Consider the following 17,214-nt stretch of genomic DNA (forward strand, 5'->3'; position numbering starts at 1 on the left):
CAACTTCTCCTGGGCTCTGCTTCCCTCTGCTGGCCAAGCACTGCTGCTGCTGCCCAGGAGCCAACATGGGAGAGCTGAGCGAGGAGTGGGATGTTTGCAGCTCACCACAGCCAGAGCTGGAACCAGCAGCTGCAGCAGTGCTTCATGCTGCCAGGAGCTTATTAGTACTGGGAAGCTTGGGCAGTGGGAGGTTACTGGGAGAGGACAATCAGAAGTACACTACTGGCAATGCTAGATATTCCTTCAAACTAGAGCTACTTCAATACCCAACAAGTCAAGCTGTGCTAATTCTCATCAGTCATAAAATCAGAGCACAGTTTGGGCTGAGCGCTGACTCAGAAACAGGACACTTCTGCAAGCGGTCACATGTGGTTTATTCTTTTCACAGAGCTGGGAGTAGAAGAGCCAGGGGCTCCATCCCACCCCTGACCTGCAGCAGCATTACCACACACATGCAGCTGGTGAATGGCACTGAGCCCAGGCTCAGGTACCAGCCAGCAAAGCCCTGGGGAGACACAATTGGAAGCCACAAAAAATAATGGGGGACATCAACTGTGGTAGCAGCAGAGATAAAACCAGAGGGAAGAGACCCCACAGCGCTGTGCTAAGCAGTGGGCCATGGCCTCTCCACAGCAGCCAGGAAGGGTGGTACAGAGGAGGTTTAGAGCACAGGCTCCGTTCCAGCAGGGACTTAATGGAAGAACCCTCAGCCTCCCCTTGGAGATGCTAGCAGGCATAGGTGGCATCAGAAGATTAGTGCCTACAAAACCTCATGTGTGCCCTCCCCCTTTGCAAGCAGACCTCACCCCACTGCAGGCAGAGGCACCAAGTGGGTTCACAGGCTTTGGGTGGGACGCTTCCCCCCTGCTCAGCCCACCAGTTTGCTCCAGGGGACGGTGCTGAAGAAAGAGTGGGACTTGAGCTTGGCAATTCCACCTCCTCCTGCACCCAGACGCCGTTTGGGGTTGTGCTGCAAGAGCTGCAGAGAAACATGGGAGAGAAGCTGGGGTGCACCATCTTGGGTGCACTGGGAAAGCTGCCTAGGCTGGACTTGGGCCCACGTCAATCCCTGTGCTCCTCAGTCCTTACCTGAGTGAGTAGTGATGTAGCTGCCAGGCTGAGACCCTCAGGCAGAAGCAGCTGTGTGTGAGGATGGATCCCTGTCGGGTGGCTTTGGGACAGCGGCTGTAGGAGGCAGAGGGTGATGGTAAGCAGTGGCACTGATCAGAGCAGTAATGCCCTGCTGAGCCTTCGGTACCACCCAGCCCCATCCCAGCATGGCAGGTTAAAATCCAATGCTCTCAGCTCACAGTGCACTAAGAACCACGCTCCTGGAACACTGCAGCATGGGGCCAGTTCTAGAGTGCAGCCCCTTCCTGGACAGGAGTTCTTGCTCTGGGCTGTCCCCTCTGTGCCCCATCCCAGTGCTGCACAGCCCCGCTGCTTCTTACCACTCCAGTCAGCAGCTCGTACAGCAGCGACCCGAAGCTCCAGCAGTCAGCTGCTTCCGTCAGCTCCGTGACACCCCCCACTTCTGCAGAAACAGACAGTGAGGGATTTGGGCTGGCAGCAGAGAGCCTGGCCAACAGCCCTGATGCTGTTGCATGGTAGGTCAGTGCAGCAGGTCAGTGGCACTGGGCAGAGGATGTGAGCCTTACCTGGGGCACTGTACAGCTGCTCCAGCGCTTGGCTGCAGCACTGTGGCTCTACTTCTGTCCACTGGCCAAAGAACGTGAGGCGGACGTGACCTGAAGGCCAGCACCAAAGAGGTTAGGACAAAACTGGCAGAGCACAAAGCCAAGGGGCCCAGCCGGTCAGCTGGCAACAAGCCCTTACTGGGGACAGCTGGGACACGTGGCCTCCACTGTGCCCTGAGTGCAGGGACACTGAGCAGCCCCTGCTGAGAGCTGCTTAGAGGGGGCCCAGTCCATGGGCCTCAGTGCAAGCAGTTCACGCTTTCAGACACAGCCAAACCTCCCCATCCTCACACCACAACAAGCTCAGGAAGCCCGAGACTCCTGGCCAAGGGGTGAGCATCCATCTTGCAGCCCAGCGACCATCCACCTACCAGCTGTATCCAGCAGCAGGTTCCTGGGATTGAGGTCCCGGCACAACACGCCCTGTTGGTGAAGCCCCTCTAAGGCCAGGAGGATTTCTGCTGCCCACAGCTGCACCTGCTCCTCCTTCACAGCCCAGGCGGTGCAGCCATGTCCCCAGGAGGCCGGAGCCCTGCGGTGTCCCGATGGGGCTGGAGCACGACCACGGGTCAGACTGGCAGTGTGGCCACTGAGCGCCCTGGGCTCACACTGGGGAGCTCTTGGCAACGTGCAGCCCTTGGCCTCGACAGCAGTCACAGAGTTCTGGGTGTAGGAGACCAGACCCTGCTCACAGAGGCTGGCAGTGGATGCAGCTTGGTCAGTGGAGTCCTGGCTTCTCCCTTGAGTGCTGTCCTCTCCCCCATGGCCCTGCAGGGCTGGGGGGGCCTTGGTACATGGGGAACTGGAGCTGGGGGAAGGGCCCTGCTGGGTGCGGTACTTGGCACGCAGGTGGGACCACAGTGTCTCCCCTGGAAAGCAATGAAGGAGAAGTGATGGGGCATGAAGCAAGACAGGCAGCACACCATGCACCCTGCCTATCAGCTCCCCATTTGTCATCCCCAATTTGGTCTGATCTCTACCCATCTGTCCTTCTGACAAGGGCTGTGCCAGCAGATAAGGCAGACCCAACCCACAGAGATGCAGCTGATGCATTAAGGCTGGGGAAGGAGCTGGAGGTAGCATTGCACTCACCCTGCACGTGCTCCAGGTGCAGGAAGATGGAGTCCTCACTCGCGTAGTAGCACAGCAGCTTCACCATGAAGGGGACACCATGTGGGATGATGGTCTGACGCTCGCGGGTCTCCACAAAGGACTTGGGGAGGCTCTGGGGAGGTACAGTGCAGATCATTGGGGGGTACAGAGCGGAAGGGGTGTGAGATTCCCAGACCCCAGCAGGGCAAGGCCCAGCCAAGAAGGCTGCGGCAGCACTCTGAAGTGCTTTATTTTTGGGGGACTACTGTGTTCCAAGGGTGCTGGAAGCGCCCACACACCGTATGTGTGACCCACCACTGCTCTCAGGGCTGACTCTGAACGTGGGGCGAGGCCCAGCGGAAAGCAGACAGGTGAAGAGAACCACAGGAGGCGGCCGAGCGTTCAGTGCGGATCAGGGAGTCTCTAGAGGCTCCTGGAGCCGCTCTTTGCCGACAAAGGAGCCGCTGACCGCTCGGCCCTACGCGCTGCAGGGCCCCGCCCCCGGCCCCCACGGGACGGAGGCAGCCGACACGCGGAGCCGTCACCCACCTTGAGGATGAAGGTCCTGCCGGTGGCCGGGTCCTGCACCACCTGCACCTGCGGGCAGCGCACGGCACGGGTCAGACGCGGTGCCCGCCGTCACCCGGAGCCACCCGGCCGAGCAGGGCCAGCCCCCACCCCGCCCGCACCTTGTCGATGAGCGCCAGCACCCGGCAGCGCCGCAGGTTGTCCACCGCCGAGCGCAGCGTCCGGACGGGCCGCAGGCGGAGGCTGCTGTAACCCTGCGGGCGGGGAGAGAGGGCTGAGGGACCCGCACCGCGCCGCGAGCGGCACCCGGACGGGAACGAGGGGCCGAGGGCGCCGCCCCGCCGGATGGATGCTCACCGTGCCGCCGGGGCTGCCGTCGCCCAGCGAACGCTGCAGGTGGCAGGTGAAGATCTCCTCGGCTCGCCGCAGGTACTGCGTGATCTTCCGCTTCACGGCCTCGCGCCGCTCCCGGTTGGGTTCCACTGAGAGCGGAAAGCGGCGTGAACGTGCGGCGGCCTCGCTCGGACCCCCCGGACCCCGCACCGCCCCCCCCCCCCCCCCCCCCCCCCGCTCCCCGTACCCTGCACGCCGCGCAGCAGCACGTCCACGCCGTTCTGGTAGTGATTGAAGGCCTCCTCGTAGTCCTCGCTGACGTCCCGCTCCAGCGCCAGCCGCAGCTGCCGCGCCGCCTCCAGCAGGTAATCCCGGCCCGGCCGGCTCATGGGGCCGCGGTGCGGGGATGGAGCATCCTCCGGACCCCGACCCGCCGGGGCTGCGCGCGGCCGCCTCGGGATCGGCGTGCGGCGGGAGCGCGCCCGGCTGCGGCCCCGCCCAACCATTGGCCGCGGGTGAGATCATACCGCGCGGGGACGCGCCCGTGTGGGGCTCCTACCGTGAGACCGGTGGGGCCGGCATTGGGGGGGGGGAAGCTCTGGAACCCGAAGGTCCTCAGCAGCGACCTGGGAGCCGGGGAGAGCCCCAGACCAAAGGAAGCTGCTGCTGTCAACACGCAGATGGATCCGCGGCTCCGAGGGATGCGGGGCAGCTTCCCGGCACTCCTGGACCGGATCCGCTCTCGCCGTAACAGCTCCATGGCACAGCACACGCTCTTGCAGCCCGGCCGCAGCCCGCTCTCAGCCGCCGCTCTGTCCCCGCCGACCCCCCCTACGGGCCTCCTTAAACAAACCTTTGCTCCGCAGCACCGGCGGCTTCCACGGCCCAGGGGCACCGATAGCGCCGTGGGGTCCAGCCGCTCCCCCGGCGCCTCAGCCGCAGGGATAAGGCACGGCCCCGGGATGGGCGAGCTGCGGACCCGGCCTCCTCACGGCGAGGGGAACACTGGGCTGCTGCACGTGCTGCTGGGCTTCGTGATTTTAAGCCCAATAACCAAACCTGACAGGCTTTTAAATTAACAGTCTTGTTTTTACATAGTTTCCTTCTCAAAGGTCATAATACTACCACGGTGAAAGTATTACTGTTACAAACAACGCAGGCGGTCGGGGCCATCTCTCAGCGCTGCCGTGGCTCCTGCTGCTCACAGGCCCTGCTGAAGCCCCACACGGTGCAGCAAACTGCCCACACCGGGACCCCACCCAACACTGTCAGACCTGGGGAAGCTGCCCCAAACCCCCACCCACACCGCAGCCCTCTCTGGTTACCCAACACAGGATAAGCCACATCTCTCCTCAGCTGTGGGCAGCAGCTGAGCCATCACACAGCAGCTTCGGGGCTGCAGGAATACACCCCAGCTGTGGCTTGTTAGGGGCTGTCAGAAGCTGAGCGAGCTCCTGTCAGCCCCACAGTCATGAAGAGGGTGGTTGAACCCAGGGCTGGGCCTAGGAACTGCTATGCTATCAGTTCCCTGCTTTGTCCTTAGGGCCTGCGCACCACTGAAGAGCACAGAATGGATACAACAGTGAGATCCAGCACTGTGGGTGGGATGGAAGAGCCCCGGGGCAGTGCTTGAGGTGAGCAGGAACCAGAGAGCGGGTTGTCTGTGGGCCTGGCTGAGCTGTAGTGCAATCATGGCCCCAGCCCTTTCTTCACTACTGGGGCAAACAGAAAATGAGTGCCTGGAGCTCCCCAGACAGGGGACGACAGTTCCCTGCCCATCCCAGGGTGCTCCCAGTAACAGATAGTGCCACTGGGCCAGCTGAGTGGGTGGCAGTTCCCAGGTAGGAAAGCCCCTGGGCAGCCCCACCAGGGCCAAGGGGCAGCTGTGGGACAACAAGGTGGGACCAGACCTCAACAAAACAGAGGGATGGGCTGAGTGCCACAAGAGCTGGGAGCACCAGCCTGCCTCCAGTCTGGGCACTGGCAGGGAATGGCCCTCCAGCTGCTGCCAAGGAGAGGATGCTCACCCACCCAGCTCCTGTGTCCGCCCCCAGCTTTTATTCAGAAGGGCAAGGCTGGAACGTGGCTGTGGGTACAGGAAGGTTCTGTAGTACCCAAATTCCTTCCTGTGCCTACCAGAAGGGTTTGCCAAGCTCCCCTCCCCCCAAGACACCCTTTTGGGCTGCACCTTGCCCAGATTGAGACCCATCCCAGCTGTGCTCCCTCCCCTTTGCCTGCAGGACACAGTAGTTCTGCAGTTCCAGCCCTGTTCACCCCGGCTCTACATAGTGCCCAGCTCCAGCAGCGTGCCCACAGCTCTGCTCCTTGCAGCCCCAAGATGCCCTCCAGCAACAGGTTGCAGCTCCGACTCCTCATCCCCCCTTCTGGGTCCTTTAGTCCCACTGCAGCAGTGCAGGTGGGGCAAGAGAGTCCTTGGCTCCAGGATACGCTCTAGGCCAAGCATAAATCTCGTTGGCTCCTTCCTGCCGCAGTCCTGCTCCCCAGCACCGTCACTCCAAGGGGCTCAGCACCACACGTCCCCGCACTGGGCAGAAGTGCCATAGGTTCAAGCTCCAGAGGCAGGAGCGAGGCTGGGGGCAGAGCGGAGGCTACCTGCGTGGTGTGCCACATCTGCAAGGGGAGCACAGCACAGCATAAGCATCGCTGGGCTCTGCAGAACCACAATCACCTCCTGCCCCCCAGCCCTCCCCACACCCAGCCCCAAACACCAGACTGTGGGAAGAGACCGTGAGGAGTGGGACTTCACAGCAGGGAGAGGGGTGTGGGGCTCCAGGTGCTCGCAGAGCACTGAGCAACACTTCAGACAGAGAGGGGTATCAGCTGCAAATTGCCAGCACCAGGCTCAGCCCTGGGAAGTGCCTGCTCTGCAGCCCCAGCAAACTGTTTGTGAGAGTCAGCAGGACACAGCGAGGGTAAGGACAGGAGTAACCCAAACAGCAGCTGGCCAAGGACTGCAGTAAGGACACGGCTGGCAGCAGGATGAGGCTGGAACTGGAAATTCATGGATATAGAATTCAGCACAGCCTGTGCAGCCATTATAGCCATATGCAACCACATTACCGCTCTATCCACCCATCCCCACCCTGGGTGGGACCAGCCAGCTTCAAGCATCCCTGCCAGAGGCCTACTGTACATGGATTGGTGTGTGGCCAATCTCCCCAGCCCCACGCTGTCCCCTCTGCCCTGCTCCTTCCTGCATTTGTTCCACTCTACTCACAGCACCAAAGACCTAACACCTGACCACAGCTGGTCCTTGCCAAGAAGAGAACCCAGAAGGCACCACCCATGCCTGCCCTGCTCACTTACAGCTCGCAGTCTTTACGTCTCTTGTCTTGTCTTCTCTTACCTCGGCCCTTGAGTCTCCTCCTTCAAAAGCAAAGCAGCAAAGAGAGGCTGACATGTGGGCACTGGGCACACAGCCCCAGCAGCGGCGTGCCCCAATGCCACTTACCTGCCCGGTCTCGCCAGGTCCTGCCTTGGCCTGTGGGGAGATTGGGGTGGTTATGGGGCAGTGCCAGCTGGGAGCTGCCAGGGGGCTGCCAAAGCACCCAGCATCCTTAAAACAGACTCAGTGACTCCTTCCAACTTCTTAGCACCTCACTGACCACAGTAGACAGGGGGACAGCAGACTTGGTGACACCCCTGGGCTTCAGCAGTGGTTGGATGAAGCCAGTCACACCATCTGTGGCTCAAGCATCTCCTATATGAGCCACAACTAAGCTCCATCCACTGCATTTACAATGAACTTAAGAAGGAGAGCAACGTAAAAGCAAAGAAGGGTGCTTGATGAGAAGACAAAAGGCTGTGCAGGTGCAAGACAGACCTGAAGCCAGAATGCACACTTGTGAGTGCTGCCCCCAGAATCACCCCGTGTGGGGAAACCACAACAGGCTCAGGAAATTCCCTCCCGGAACACAGCTGGAAGCAGGGGGAAGTCGCACACGTGCCTCTTCCCACTCCTTACACATCCACTGACAGGCAGCTCCAGAGCCAGCAGGGGCAGGACACTGCACTGCACTGCTGTGGGGAAATACCAGCACAGGACCCTTATGTTGTTCCAGACAAGGCTGTGCTGGCCAGCAGGACGTGCTTCCCACTCTTTGCAACACTCCGCTGCTGAGCCCAAAGGGCAGTGACCCACTGCAGTTAACTTCGTGCCAGGCTGATGGGTGGTGATGAGCATCCGTCCCTGGTCAGTGCTGCATGCCCTTGCCAAATTGGTGCCATGCATTTAAGCTCAGACATAAACCCTAAATCCCCATCCTCGGATCAGGCAGATCTCACTGCAGAGACACAGCACAGCCTGGGGCTGTGGGCTCCAGCAAAACCCAGCACAGCTAAGATGGGAAAGGCCCCAGCACGTCCCCCTGCCCCATGGAGGGCTGGCAGGTGGGCTGGCAGGGCCTCAGCAGCACAGAGTGAGCCCTACCTGCACTCGCACTGCTTGTGCTCGGTGAATGACATCTCCACGTAGGGTGCCTCCGCGTAGGGTGCCTCTCCATTGGGCTTTATCTTCACAAGCTGAAAGGAACAAAGGTTACTTCCCAGCCCACAGTCGAGGCACCGTTTCTCCACCTCCATTCAGTGCAGGACAAAGACCACCCCAGCACCTCGGCCAGGCAGAGGGCAGGAAGGGTCCTCCGCCCCCATAGGCAGCAGCCCCAGCTGGGCTGAGGCTCCAGAGACTCTCTAACATCTCCTTGTGCCCTCGGGGCTGTATTAAGACTCCAGCTGGGATGTCCCAGCCTTAGAACAGATATTCTGTCTCTGCCTTTACAAAGACCTTTCACACATTTGACCACTTTGTACATCTTCCTTCTCTGAAGGGCATCTCTCCCAGCCCAGTTTTCCAGACCGTTCCCACTGCTGCCACTCCTCCCACCACACTGGGCCACAGCCCAGACAATGGTGCCTCCTGTCCTGGGGGGGTGCAGGGTTTGCCCTGCCGCACGTCAGCCTGCAGAGCAGCCAGGGGGGCAACCCACACACTCAGGGGCTCCTTTGGGAATGTTCAGCCGTGCTGCGACCCACAGTGACCCTGTGCACTGCGGCTGGATGCCTCCTGTGCTGGGGAGCCCAGGAAGGGCACAGCTCACCACCTTTAACTCGTTTCAAACTTTTGCTCTAATTAAGATTTTAATGTTTTGGCAGCTCCCCTCCTGCTTTCTGCTGTGCTTTCAATCCCTGCAGGCTCTCCAAGTCCCTCACCCACAGCAGGGCGGCAGCACACTGACCATTGGCAGCGCAGTGGGGGTGCTGCAGGTGCCCCTCGTGCTCACCCTGCCCACCCCGCGCCTGCCGCCCCCCCGGCCCCGCGGGGCGGTGCTCACCTGCACGGTGACCGTGCTGGTCTGCACGGGGACGCAGCGGAGTCCCTCGTCACCGCAGCAGCCCCCGCAGCGCTGCAGGGAGACGCAGGAAGGCCTGAAGATGTACTCCACCTCGTTGGGGAATTCGGTAATGATATCCACTAGCTGCTCCCGAGGCCGACAGAAGCTGCGGTTCCAGATCTCCTTAAAGGTCAGGACTGCAAGAAACCGGGGAACTCTAAGGCGTGCCCCGGGGAAGAGGGTCCCCAGCCGAGCCCTGCTGCGCTCTCCCATCGCAGGGCGGGATGCGGAGGATCCCCCAGTGCCCCCATAGTGTCCGCTGCTGCGCTCCTCCCGCAGTCACCCGTCGCCCCGGAGCTCTGTCCCCGCCTGCCGGCTCCCCACCCCCGGCGGCAGAGAGCAGGGGCACGGCCCCCCGCTCGGACGCCGGTTCCCCCGGTTTCTGCCGGAGGTGCGGCGCTGCGCCGTCCCGTAGCATCGCTCGGAGGCGCAGTACCGGCTCGGTGGCGCCGCCGCGGGCCACGGGGCTGCGAGACGACGAGCCCGGAGCCGGGAAACCGCCCGCAGCCCCGCACCGCCGCCCGCCGCCGACTCACCGGACGCCTCCGCGCCGGCTGTCCCCCGCGCCTCCGGGGCCTGCAGGGAGGGAAAGGCGGGTTTGGAGGGGCGGCTCGGCGGTACCGCCGCCCCCCAGCCCCGGCCCGGCTCCGACCCCCCTCCCGTTCCTTCCTCCTGGTTCTCACCGGGGCGGGCGGCGCTCCCAGCGCCCCGGCCAGCAGCAGCCGCAGGAAGGCACCGAGCAGCCGCATCGCCGCCCGGACCCCGACTCAGTGCCGCCGCCTCCGCCCCGTCGCCCCCCACATGCCAGCCCGCTCCGTCGCCGCCGGGCCATGAGAGCGCGTCCCGCTCCGCCGCCCCTATTTCACCGCCGCTGTCCCGCTCCGCCCCCGCCCGCCTCGGCCCCCGCCCCGGCCCGCTCCGGCAGCGGGGAGGAGCAGGTGCCCTGCCCCGGGGGACGCGGGATCGACTGGGTACCCGGAGCGACGGGGCCGCCCACCTTCCAGCTGCTGGAGCTCGGGAGCGATCCCGGTTCTGCCCGGCACCGGGGTCCTTCCGACACGCGGAGGACGGGGAGGCGCGGGGCGGTGGGTGCCGGGCCGGCGGGGAGCGGCCCGATGGGCGCAGATCGGCTCCGTGCAGGGGGCCGGGGGCGGCCGGGCCAAACCCCGCCGCCGACGTTAAACCCGGAGAAGCTCCGTGGCCTTTTCCGTGCTATTTTTAAGCCCCGGTGTCCAGAAAAGCTGTGGCTGCCGGAGGTTGGAGGGAGCAGATGCCAGCGGGGAACACGATCCCCGTGGGCTGCGGGTCTTGGGTAAGGGTGGGCTCCGTGTCCCGGCCCGGCCTCATATCGCTGCTTCCTGGGGGGCAGCAGGGCTGCAGGAGCTCTCGGCCCTCCTCCATGCGGGGTCCGTCCTTGCACCGCTGTAGCACGTCCCGGCCCCATGAGCTCTGTCCCCAAGACACGGGGCCGTACAGGCGGTGGCAGCTCAGGTGCCAGCGGGCACCAGGCTCCAGCCAGACCCCCCTGCGTGCTGGTACCACTGAGTGCACGAGGAAGGTGCTGGCACCGAGCAGGGAGGTGCTGTGGAGATAAGCACACAGAGCAGATGAAGGGCTGGGTGCTCTGCAGTCCATCACTCAGCAGCACAGAGATGCTCAGCGCCTGCTGGGGCTCCCATGCCCTTATGGGAGCAGGAGCCATCGCTGTGCGGTGCCCTCCACCCGTGCTTCTCTCTGCAGCCCTACAGCACCTCTGGGCCCAGGGCACACCACTGCCCCACAGATGGCTTTGGGGTGGGGGCAAAGGCAGTGCTTCCCCCTGCCATGTGCAGGAGCTGCCGCTGCTGTCTGTAGGGCAGATTGGTGTTATTGCAGGGGTTGTCACCACACGGGGCCTCCGGGGCTGCCCGGCCTTGCGGGAAGGTCTCCTGGGGCCACCCCTCAGACACAAGGCCTCAGCAGTGCTAGAGCAAAGGGCTCTCCATGGGGCCGTGTGGCTGGAGGGGGGGACGGAGCAGCCCTTCACTGTGAGCGCAATGCTGTTCCTGTCCTGAAGCTATTTCCTCTGAGGCCTTGGGCAGAGTTTACATTCCTGGGATGAGCATCCCCTTTCTGGGAGCAGAGACAGGAATGGGAAAATAACATTTGAACGCCAGTAACCTGTGACCAGCAACATCCTCCTGCAAGCAGGGAGCATCCTGCAGGGCCCTGCCACAGGACAGGCCTTGGGGACAGTGCTGTGACTGCACCCTCATATCTGCCACACAACCTCCCTGGGGCTCCAGATCCACAGACCTTAGGAACAGAGCTCGGCGACTGGCTGGGAGCTCAGGAGATGTTTCCTGACAGGTCAGATGTGACAACCATAGGCTCAGATCTTCATCTCCAATAAGTCACAGCACAGCCGAGCTCTCTTAGCAGAGCTTCACCCCACTGCGCTGTCTTCCCTGTCACAGCCCCATGCTGGGATCAACATCCCCCATGGGAGTCTTTGCCCCTGTAAAATCTCACCTTTGGCATCTCAGGTGAAAGCAGCTCAAACAAACATCCCTGTGAAGCTGACTGTCTCCCAGCCCTCCTGCGTCACCTACTGAGCCCTCAGAAAACACCCTGGAAACCTCAGCTCCATATTTTTGTGCTGCGACTATTTCTGGCCCTGCTGTGGGTCAGACCAGAGCTCTGCATAGAGCAGTGCCCCAACAGCCTGAGCCGGCAGTGCTGAACCCCACCACAACGGGACCCCCGTGGCCACACATCACAGGGGTGTGACACACTGCACTCCTGGGCCTCAACCCAGAGTACCCCTGTATTGCCACCATGTCTCCCGAGGGATCAGGCCTGCAGACACCTGGGCCCCACAGCACTCCCCAGAGCTTGGCCAGGTCTGGCCTCCCGTGCCTGGCCACGGGCAGCCCCACGGTTTCTCCTCCCAGCCCAGGTGTGCAGGGGATGTGTGTGTGGAGCTGCAGGCTGACAATAGGGGGAAATGGGCCGAGCTGTGCACCCTGAACACTGTGGCTGTTGTTGCAGCCCAAAGCAGGCGGAAGCGGCTGCCCTTAGTCAGCCCCGGCTGCACGTGGCAGGAACTCTGCTGTTTATTTTGGTTCCTCGGGATGGACCTGGCCTCCCTAGGGACCCGTGGCCTCTGTAGGGCTGATGAGGCCGCAGACACCTGACGGCTGCCCTGTGCTGGCAGGACAGCGGGGCTCAGCACGCACACTGCCTGTGGTGCTGGGCTCTGGCTATAGGGAAACCAGGGCTGCCCCAGAGCACGTGCCACACGAGGGCAATCCCAGCAGTGCAGACACACCCTGCTGATGTCCCACTGGAGGTATAAGGGGCGATGCCATCAGCGAGCAGCAATCTGACACAGCAAGACCCAAATCCCAGGGCCCTGAGCCGCTGGGCAGGCACTGCTCAGCTCAGCATCTCACACCAAGTGTGAGCCTCGTTTGGCACTGAGGCCAAGCCCCGTTCCCACAGAAGTGAAGCTGTGGGCAAGGTGATGTTGGCAGCAGGGAGGGTTAATGCCAGCTGGCCGTCTCCCAGGCTGGCCGTGACGTGGCAGCACCAGGGCAGAGTGTGGCAGCCGGTGGAGAAGTCACGGAGAGCACATCGTGTTGGCCGGCTGGTGGGGACGCGCTGGGACATGGTGTTTGCAGGAGCAGGGTGAGGCTTAGGGAGCTGAACCGCAGCACTGAGCATACGTGGGTGCCTACAGGTAAGTGCTGCCTCAGCAGCTTCCCAGACCGAGCCTCCATGGAGCTTGTGGTCACCGTGCCCAGGCACCGTGCCCCCGTCCTGCACACCCCACTGCTGTCTGGGAGCAGCCCCCAGGGCTGAATGGGAGCTGGAGGTGACTTTCCACTAGAGAACAAAGCTCTTTCTGTGTACATCTCCTCTCAGGACACACCACATAAGCTTCATCAGCCCTGGGATGAAGGTGGTGGGAGTCTAACAGAGGAGCCGGCCTTGCTGCTACCACTGCTCGCCACCTCCCAGCACAGCCGGCCGCGGGCAGGGGCTGCCAGGCATCCTCTACTGCCAAACGAATGTGATCCACGCCCAGCCCAGAGCTTCTGGCTGCTTATCATGTGGATGCAGTTCTCCTGCTTTTAGCTGTCATAATATTGACACAAAGCAAAATAATAGTGACGGCAGGCCCCTGTCTGGCTCTGGAAGGCAAACACACAGGGAGAGGGGGAGCAGCGAGCTCGCTATTGTGCAGGGCGGGCTGCAGCCCGGGCTGCTCCCAAGCTCTGCTCGCAGCCCCAGCACATCAGCGGGACTCGGGGATGGCGTGTGCGGGCTCTGCTCTGCACTCGGCTCACCCCAACAGGAGCGAACGTGTGTATCGGCAGGGCTTCGTCCCCGAGCCCTTCCCAGAGCGTGGGCGGAGGGGTGGCTCATCCCTCTCCTTCCCTGAATCCTGGCAGCCGCTGAATAGCTCGCATCACCCGCGGCAGACAATGAGTAAAGCCAGCCCGGCAGCTGCAGCGCCAGGAGCAAGTGAGGAGGAACTGCGCAGAGCTGGCCGGTGACCAGGAAGCAGCCCAGACTGCTGGTGTCACGGACCCTCGGTGACCGCAGAGCAGCTCGGACGCGCTTTGTCTCCCCCGAAGGGCCCGGCTTCCTGGAGCGGCGGTGATGCCAGGTTTACTCGGGGACTCCCCTGAGCTCATCCTGAAGGGACGCACGTCGGCAAACCCCGGCACAGCCATCCTGCTGTGTGCCCTCTGAGCAGGGATGGGACCCGGCCACCACCTGCACGGTGCCAGCCAGTTTGCTGACTTGTGCTCTCTTAAGCACTGAGCGACACTGATGCCTTTTCTGGCTACAAAGGCCCGACGAGCTGGTTGTGCTGCTGGGGCATCCTCTGGCCATCCCTGCAGCATGCTCCCTCAGCCCTCTCTCGTGCTTGTTTTCCTACATGACAGCTGGCTTCCCACACTTCCCTCACTCTTCCTGGCCAGCCTGGCCTTTGAACCCGGAGCCTCCAGCTGCTGGCATCCCAAGCAGGGACCTGGAATGAGGGCAGAGTAACAAGCTGGTGAGCGGGGCTCCCTGCCCTGAGCAGGCACAGCAGTGCCAGCTTCCCGTGCCTCTCTCTCTTGACCCAGCCCAGCCTGCACAGCCCACTGGGGGCACGAGCGTGGGCTGCTTCCACAACAAAGTCTAGAAAAACCCTGCGACTTCCCAGCCTTGGCCTCTATTTTAAGGCTCTGAAAAGGAGGGGGGCAAATGGCAGATGTGCTGGCAGAAGAGATGATCCCGGGACCGGATTCAGAACCGCCTACTTGTTTCCCTGAGGGATCAAGGACTGTGTCAGTGTTGCTGGGCCTGCCTGTGGGCACCATGCTGATGCAAGGGTGGGCCTTCAGCTCCTTGCCAGGCAGCAGCTGGTGCATATGAATGTGAGCTGCTGAGCAGCGACCCGTGCCCAGCCCTTTGCTAACCTGAGGCACTGAGCTGGTCCTGTTACCCCACTCCCAGAGCACCCCAGCAAACCCCTCCTGTTTCTTGCTGTCCACTCCAGTCACGCTTCCCTATAGATGATCACTTTACAGAGCAATTTTTGCCAGGCTCATCTGCAAAGGGCAGCAGAACACCTCCTGGTACCTGTGGAGTCAGCCATGAATCTCAAACATGTTAACACTGCTGATGACTCAGGCCGTGTCTTCGTGCTTCTCCAGACGCACAGAGCTGTGTTTCCCAGCTGTTCACATACCTGCTTTTGATCATCAGCTATTTGTTTGGGGGGTTTTGTCTTCTTTTCCTGGAAGCTGAAGCATTCACCATGTGCTCAGCACTTGATTCAGCCTTTCATTTCCAGTTCCTCTGCTTACTATGTGACACAATGTCTTCCCAGTAACATGCAGAAAGCACCGGTTTGGGTTCCCCCAGCTCTTCAACAGAATCACTCCTGTTTCATTACAGCTCTGCCTCCATGGCTGCACAGCCATGTCTGCTACTGCGGCGGTCAAAGCTGCTGGATGGGGCAGTTCATTTGAGAATGGACCAGAGACTCTCCAGGAAACCCATCTCCTCAGGCTGTGGTTTGTGTTCCCCGTGTCACCATGTGTCTTGCAGTCCTGAACTGCTTCTCTGCCACTTGTGCCTGGAATAACCTTCAGCACCCAGCAGTCACCCTATGCTCCTTTTCCCCACGTCACCTATCCAGCCTGTACAATCACTGCTGTGCAGCCTTGTTATTCCTACTGGGCTGCGTCTGCTGGCTCCCGCATGCTGGCTCCTTCCCTTCATCTGTGCTGAGCGTGAGCAGCTCACTTTTCTTATCCGGGTGTTACAGACGAGTCCAATTACTAGAGTTCAGCAGACTCCAATTCCCCTCCCTGGCATTTCATCCAGCCCACTTGATCCGCAGAGAGTTTCTAATCCAAACAGCCTCCTAGCACACGATGTTCCAGTGCTCCCAGACTCTACCCAGCCTCTGTGCTGCCTTCTCCTCCCTCGCTCCAGCACTCAGGGAATTGCATTTGGCCCCCAGGGAAAGATAAATGCAGAATTCATCAGGCAGAACGAAAGCAGTGTCTCCAGTCGCCACCCCTAAGTAAGAATCTTGAATACCCTGAATTAGAAGGGACCTGCGCTCTGTCCCATGCATGGAACCAGGCACTTGCTCTTGTTAACCTCCATGCAGTTGGCAATCATTTCAGTTTTTCAGGATCTCTCTACAAGGCCTCTCTGCCCTCGAGGGAGTCAACAACTTCCCTCAGTTTTGTGTCATCCACAGACTTATACAGTGTACCTTCAGCTCCTGAGGAGCAGAGCATTGTTCTGGGCATGAGATGAGCTGTGCCCCAGCTCCTCCACGGGAGCAGCAAATGTGTGCAACCGCCTGGCTCTGCCAGCCAGCTCGTCCCCTGCTCAGCTCCTTCACTCACAGCATTGCTCACACGGCAGCTGGGAAGCTGCTGCAGCCAAGTCTTCCTAGGGCACCTGGGTGTGCCAGGGGAGGGGAGGGGGTGAGCCATGCAGGAGGCGTGACATGCAGGAGGCAGCTGGCTGTGGCACAAGAGAGGGGTTGCAGAGTGTAGCTCCTGCTGTGGAATGCTGCCAAGGACCCACCAAGGAGCTCCCCACCTCCACGGCCTGCTAGACAGTAAGATACACTGGATATACCGGGACACCAGGAGCTCTCCAGCTGCCTCTCCACGTGTCCCATGCTGCCCTGACCAGAACAGTGCCTCCCCGCTTCCCCTCCCTCCTTCTCACTCCTCCTGTGTGCTCAGACCAACACACGGAGCCTGGCGGCAGCTGCTGCCCCATGCCAACCAGATGTCCCTCGGCCGCGGTCCTGCCAAGCAGCCGTAGCCCGGTGTGTGCCTTTCAGTTCTCCGGAGAAAGGCAGCTCCTGGCTCGGCTCAGCTACCACGGCCGCGGGCGAACGGCTCCCAGCTCCCCATTCAGAGCTTTCATTCATGAGACGCGGGGCAGCGGCCGCAAGCAGAGCTGTGCTCGCAGGGACACGGGGCTGGCGGCTGTCCCGACTGGCTGCGGTGGCGGTGCCCGGTGGGACGTGCTGCGGGGAACGGGCGGCGTGAGCGCGGAGCTCGCGAACCCTGCGGCCTGGCACGGGCTGAGAAGAAACTGCCCCGCAACAGCCCCTGGGACCGGAGCGGGGAATGTAAACAGCCCGGCATCCACACGGAGGTCATCACCCCGGGCTGGTTTCCCTTCCTCTCGCTCCCTCCCGCCTAATCTCGTTGCGCTGCTGTTTATGGGCCGGATAAGTACACAAACAAACGGCAGCTCCGACGCAATGAATCTTGCTCTGGCCCGTTCCCATGCTGCGTGCGTGGGAGCGCCGTCCGCATGCCGGCACCCGGCGGCACGCAGCGCCCAGCCCGGCTGCACGCACTGCGGCTGCGCTGGGGGCACCGGGGAGCGCCGCTGGTGTCCGGCCGGCAGCCCGCCCCGGTTCCTGCACCGGCGGGGCGGAGCGGCAACGCAGCGCGGTGCCACGGCCATGGCGCCGGGCAGCGGACGGGACGGAGCCGCATTGCTGCCTGATCCGGGCGCTGCCAGCGGGACGGGCCGTGCCGCCACAGCTGCGCCTCCCAGCACGGTTTGCTTTGGCTGCCACCCGCTCCAAGTCAACGCTCTCCTCATTGGCCGCGCCGCTACGGGGC

At 62.1% G+C, this 17,214-nt stretch overlaps 2 protein-coding genes across 5 annotated transcripts; both read right to left on the reverse strand.

The window, feature by feature from the left end:
* Positions 1 to 353: 353 nt before the first annotated feature.
* Positions 354 to 4,171, reverse strand: RPS6KL1 (ribosomal protein S6 kinase like 1). The gene is made up of 10 exons (XM_015865090.2): positions 3,898 to 4,171; positions 3,675 to 3,799; positions 3,479 to 3,571; positions 3,339 to 3,386; positions 2,790 to 2,922; positions 2,069 to 2,566; positions 1,659 to 1,748; positions 1,452 to 1,534; positions 1,090 to 1,185; positions 354 to 979 (listed from the first exon to the last, which is right to left on the reverse strand). The coding sequence occupies exons 1-10, from the start codon at positions 4,154 to 4,156 to the stop codon at positions 869 to 871; spliced, it is 1,536 nt and encodes a 511-aa protein (XP_015720576.1). The 5' UTR covers positions 4,157 to 4,171; the 3' UTR covers positions 354 to 868.
* A 544-nt stretch (positions 4,172 to 4,715) lies between these two features.
* PGF (placental growth factor) lies at positions 4,716 to 17,203 on the reverse strand. Of its 4 annotated transcripts, none has more exons than XM_032444877.1 (7): positions 10,059 to 17,203; positions 9,598 to 9,637; positions 9,002 to 9,198; positions 8,101 to 8,192; positions 7,123 to 7,152; positions 7,018 to 7,037; positions 4,716 to 6,281 (listed from the first exon to the last, which is right to left on the reverse strand). In XM_032444877.1, the coding sequence occupies exons 1-7, from the start codon at positions 10,761 to 10,763 to the stop codon at positions 6,217 to 6,219; spliced, it is 1,149 nt and encodes a 382-aa protein (XP_032300768.1). In that variant the 5' UTR covers positions 10,764 to 17,203; the 3' UTR covers positions 4,716 to 6,216. The 4 variants fall into 4 exon arrangements, with proteins under 4 accessions (XP_032300768.1, XP_015720582.1, XP_015720583.1 ...); XM_015865096.2 differs by having other exon boundaries at positions 6,978 to 7,037; XM_015865097.2 differs by lacking the exon at positions 10,059 to 17,203 and adding an exon at positions 9,745 to 9,900.
* Between the last annotated feature and the right edge of the window lie 11 nt (positions 17,204 to 17,214).

This window comes from Coturnix japonica, chromosome 5 (genome assembly GCF_001577835.2).
Source record: "Coturnix japonica isolate 7356 chromosome 5, Coturnix japonica 2.1, whole genome shotgun sequence".
In the NCBI taxonomy this organism is placed as follows: Eukaryota; Metazoa; Chordata; class Aves; order Galliformes; family Phasianidae; genus Coturnix; species Coturnix japonica.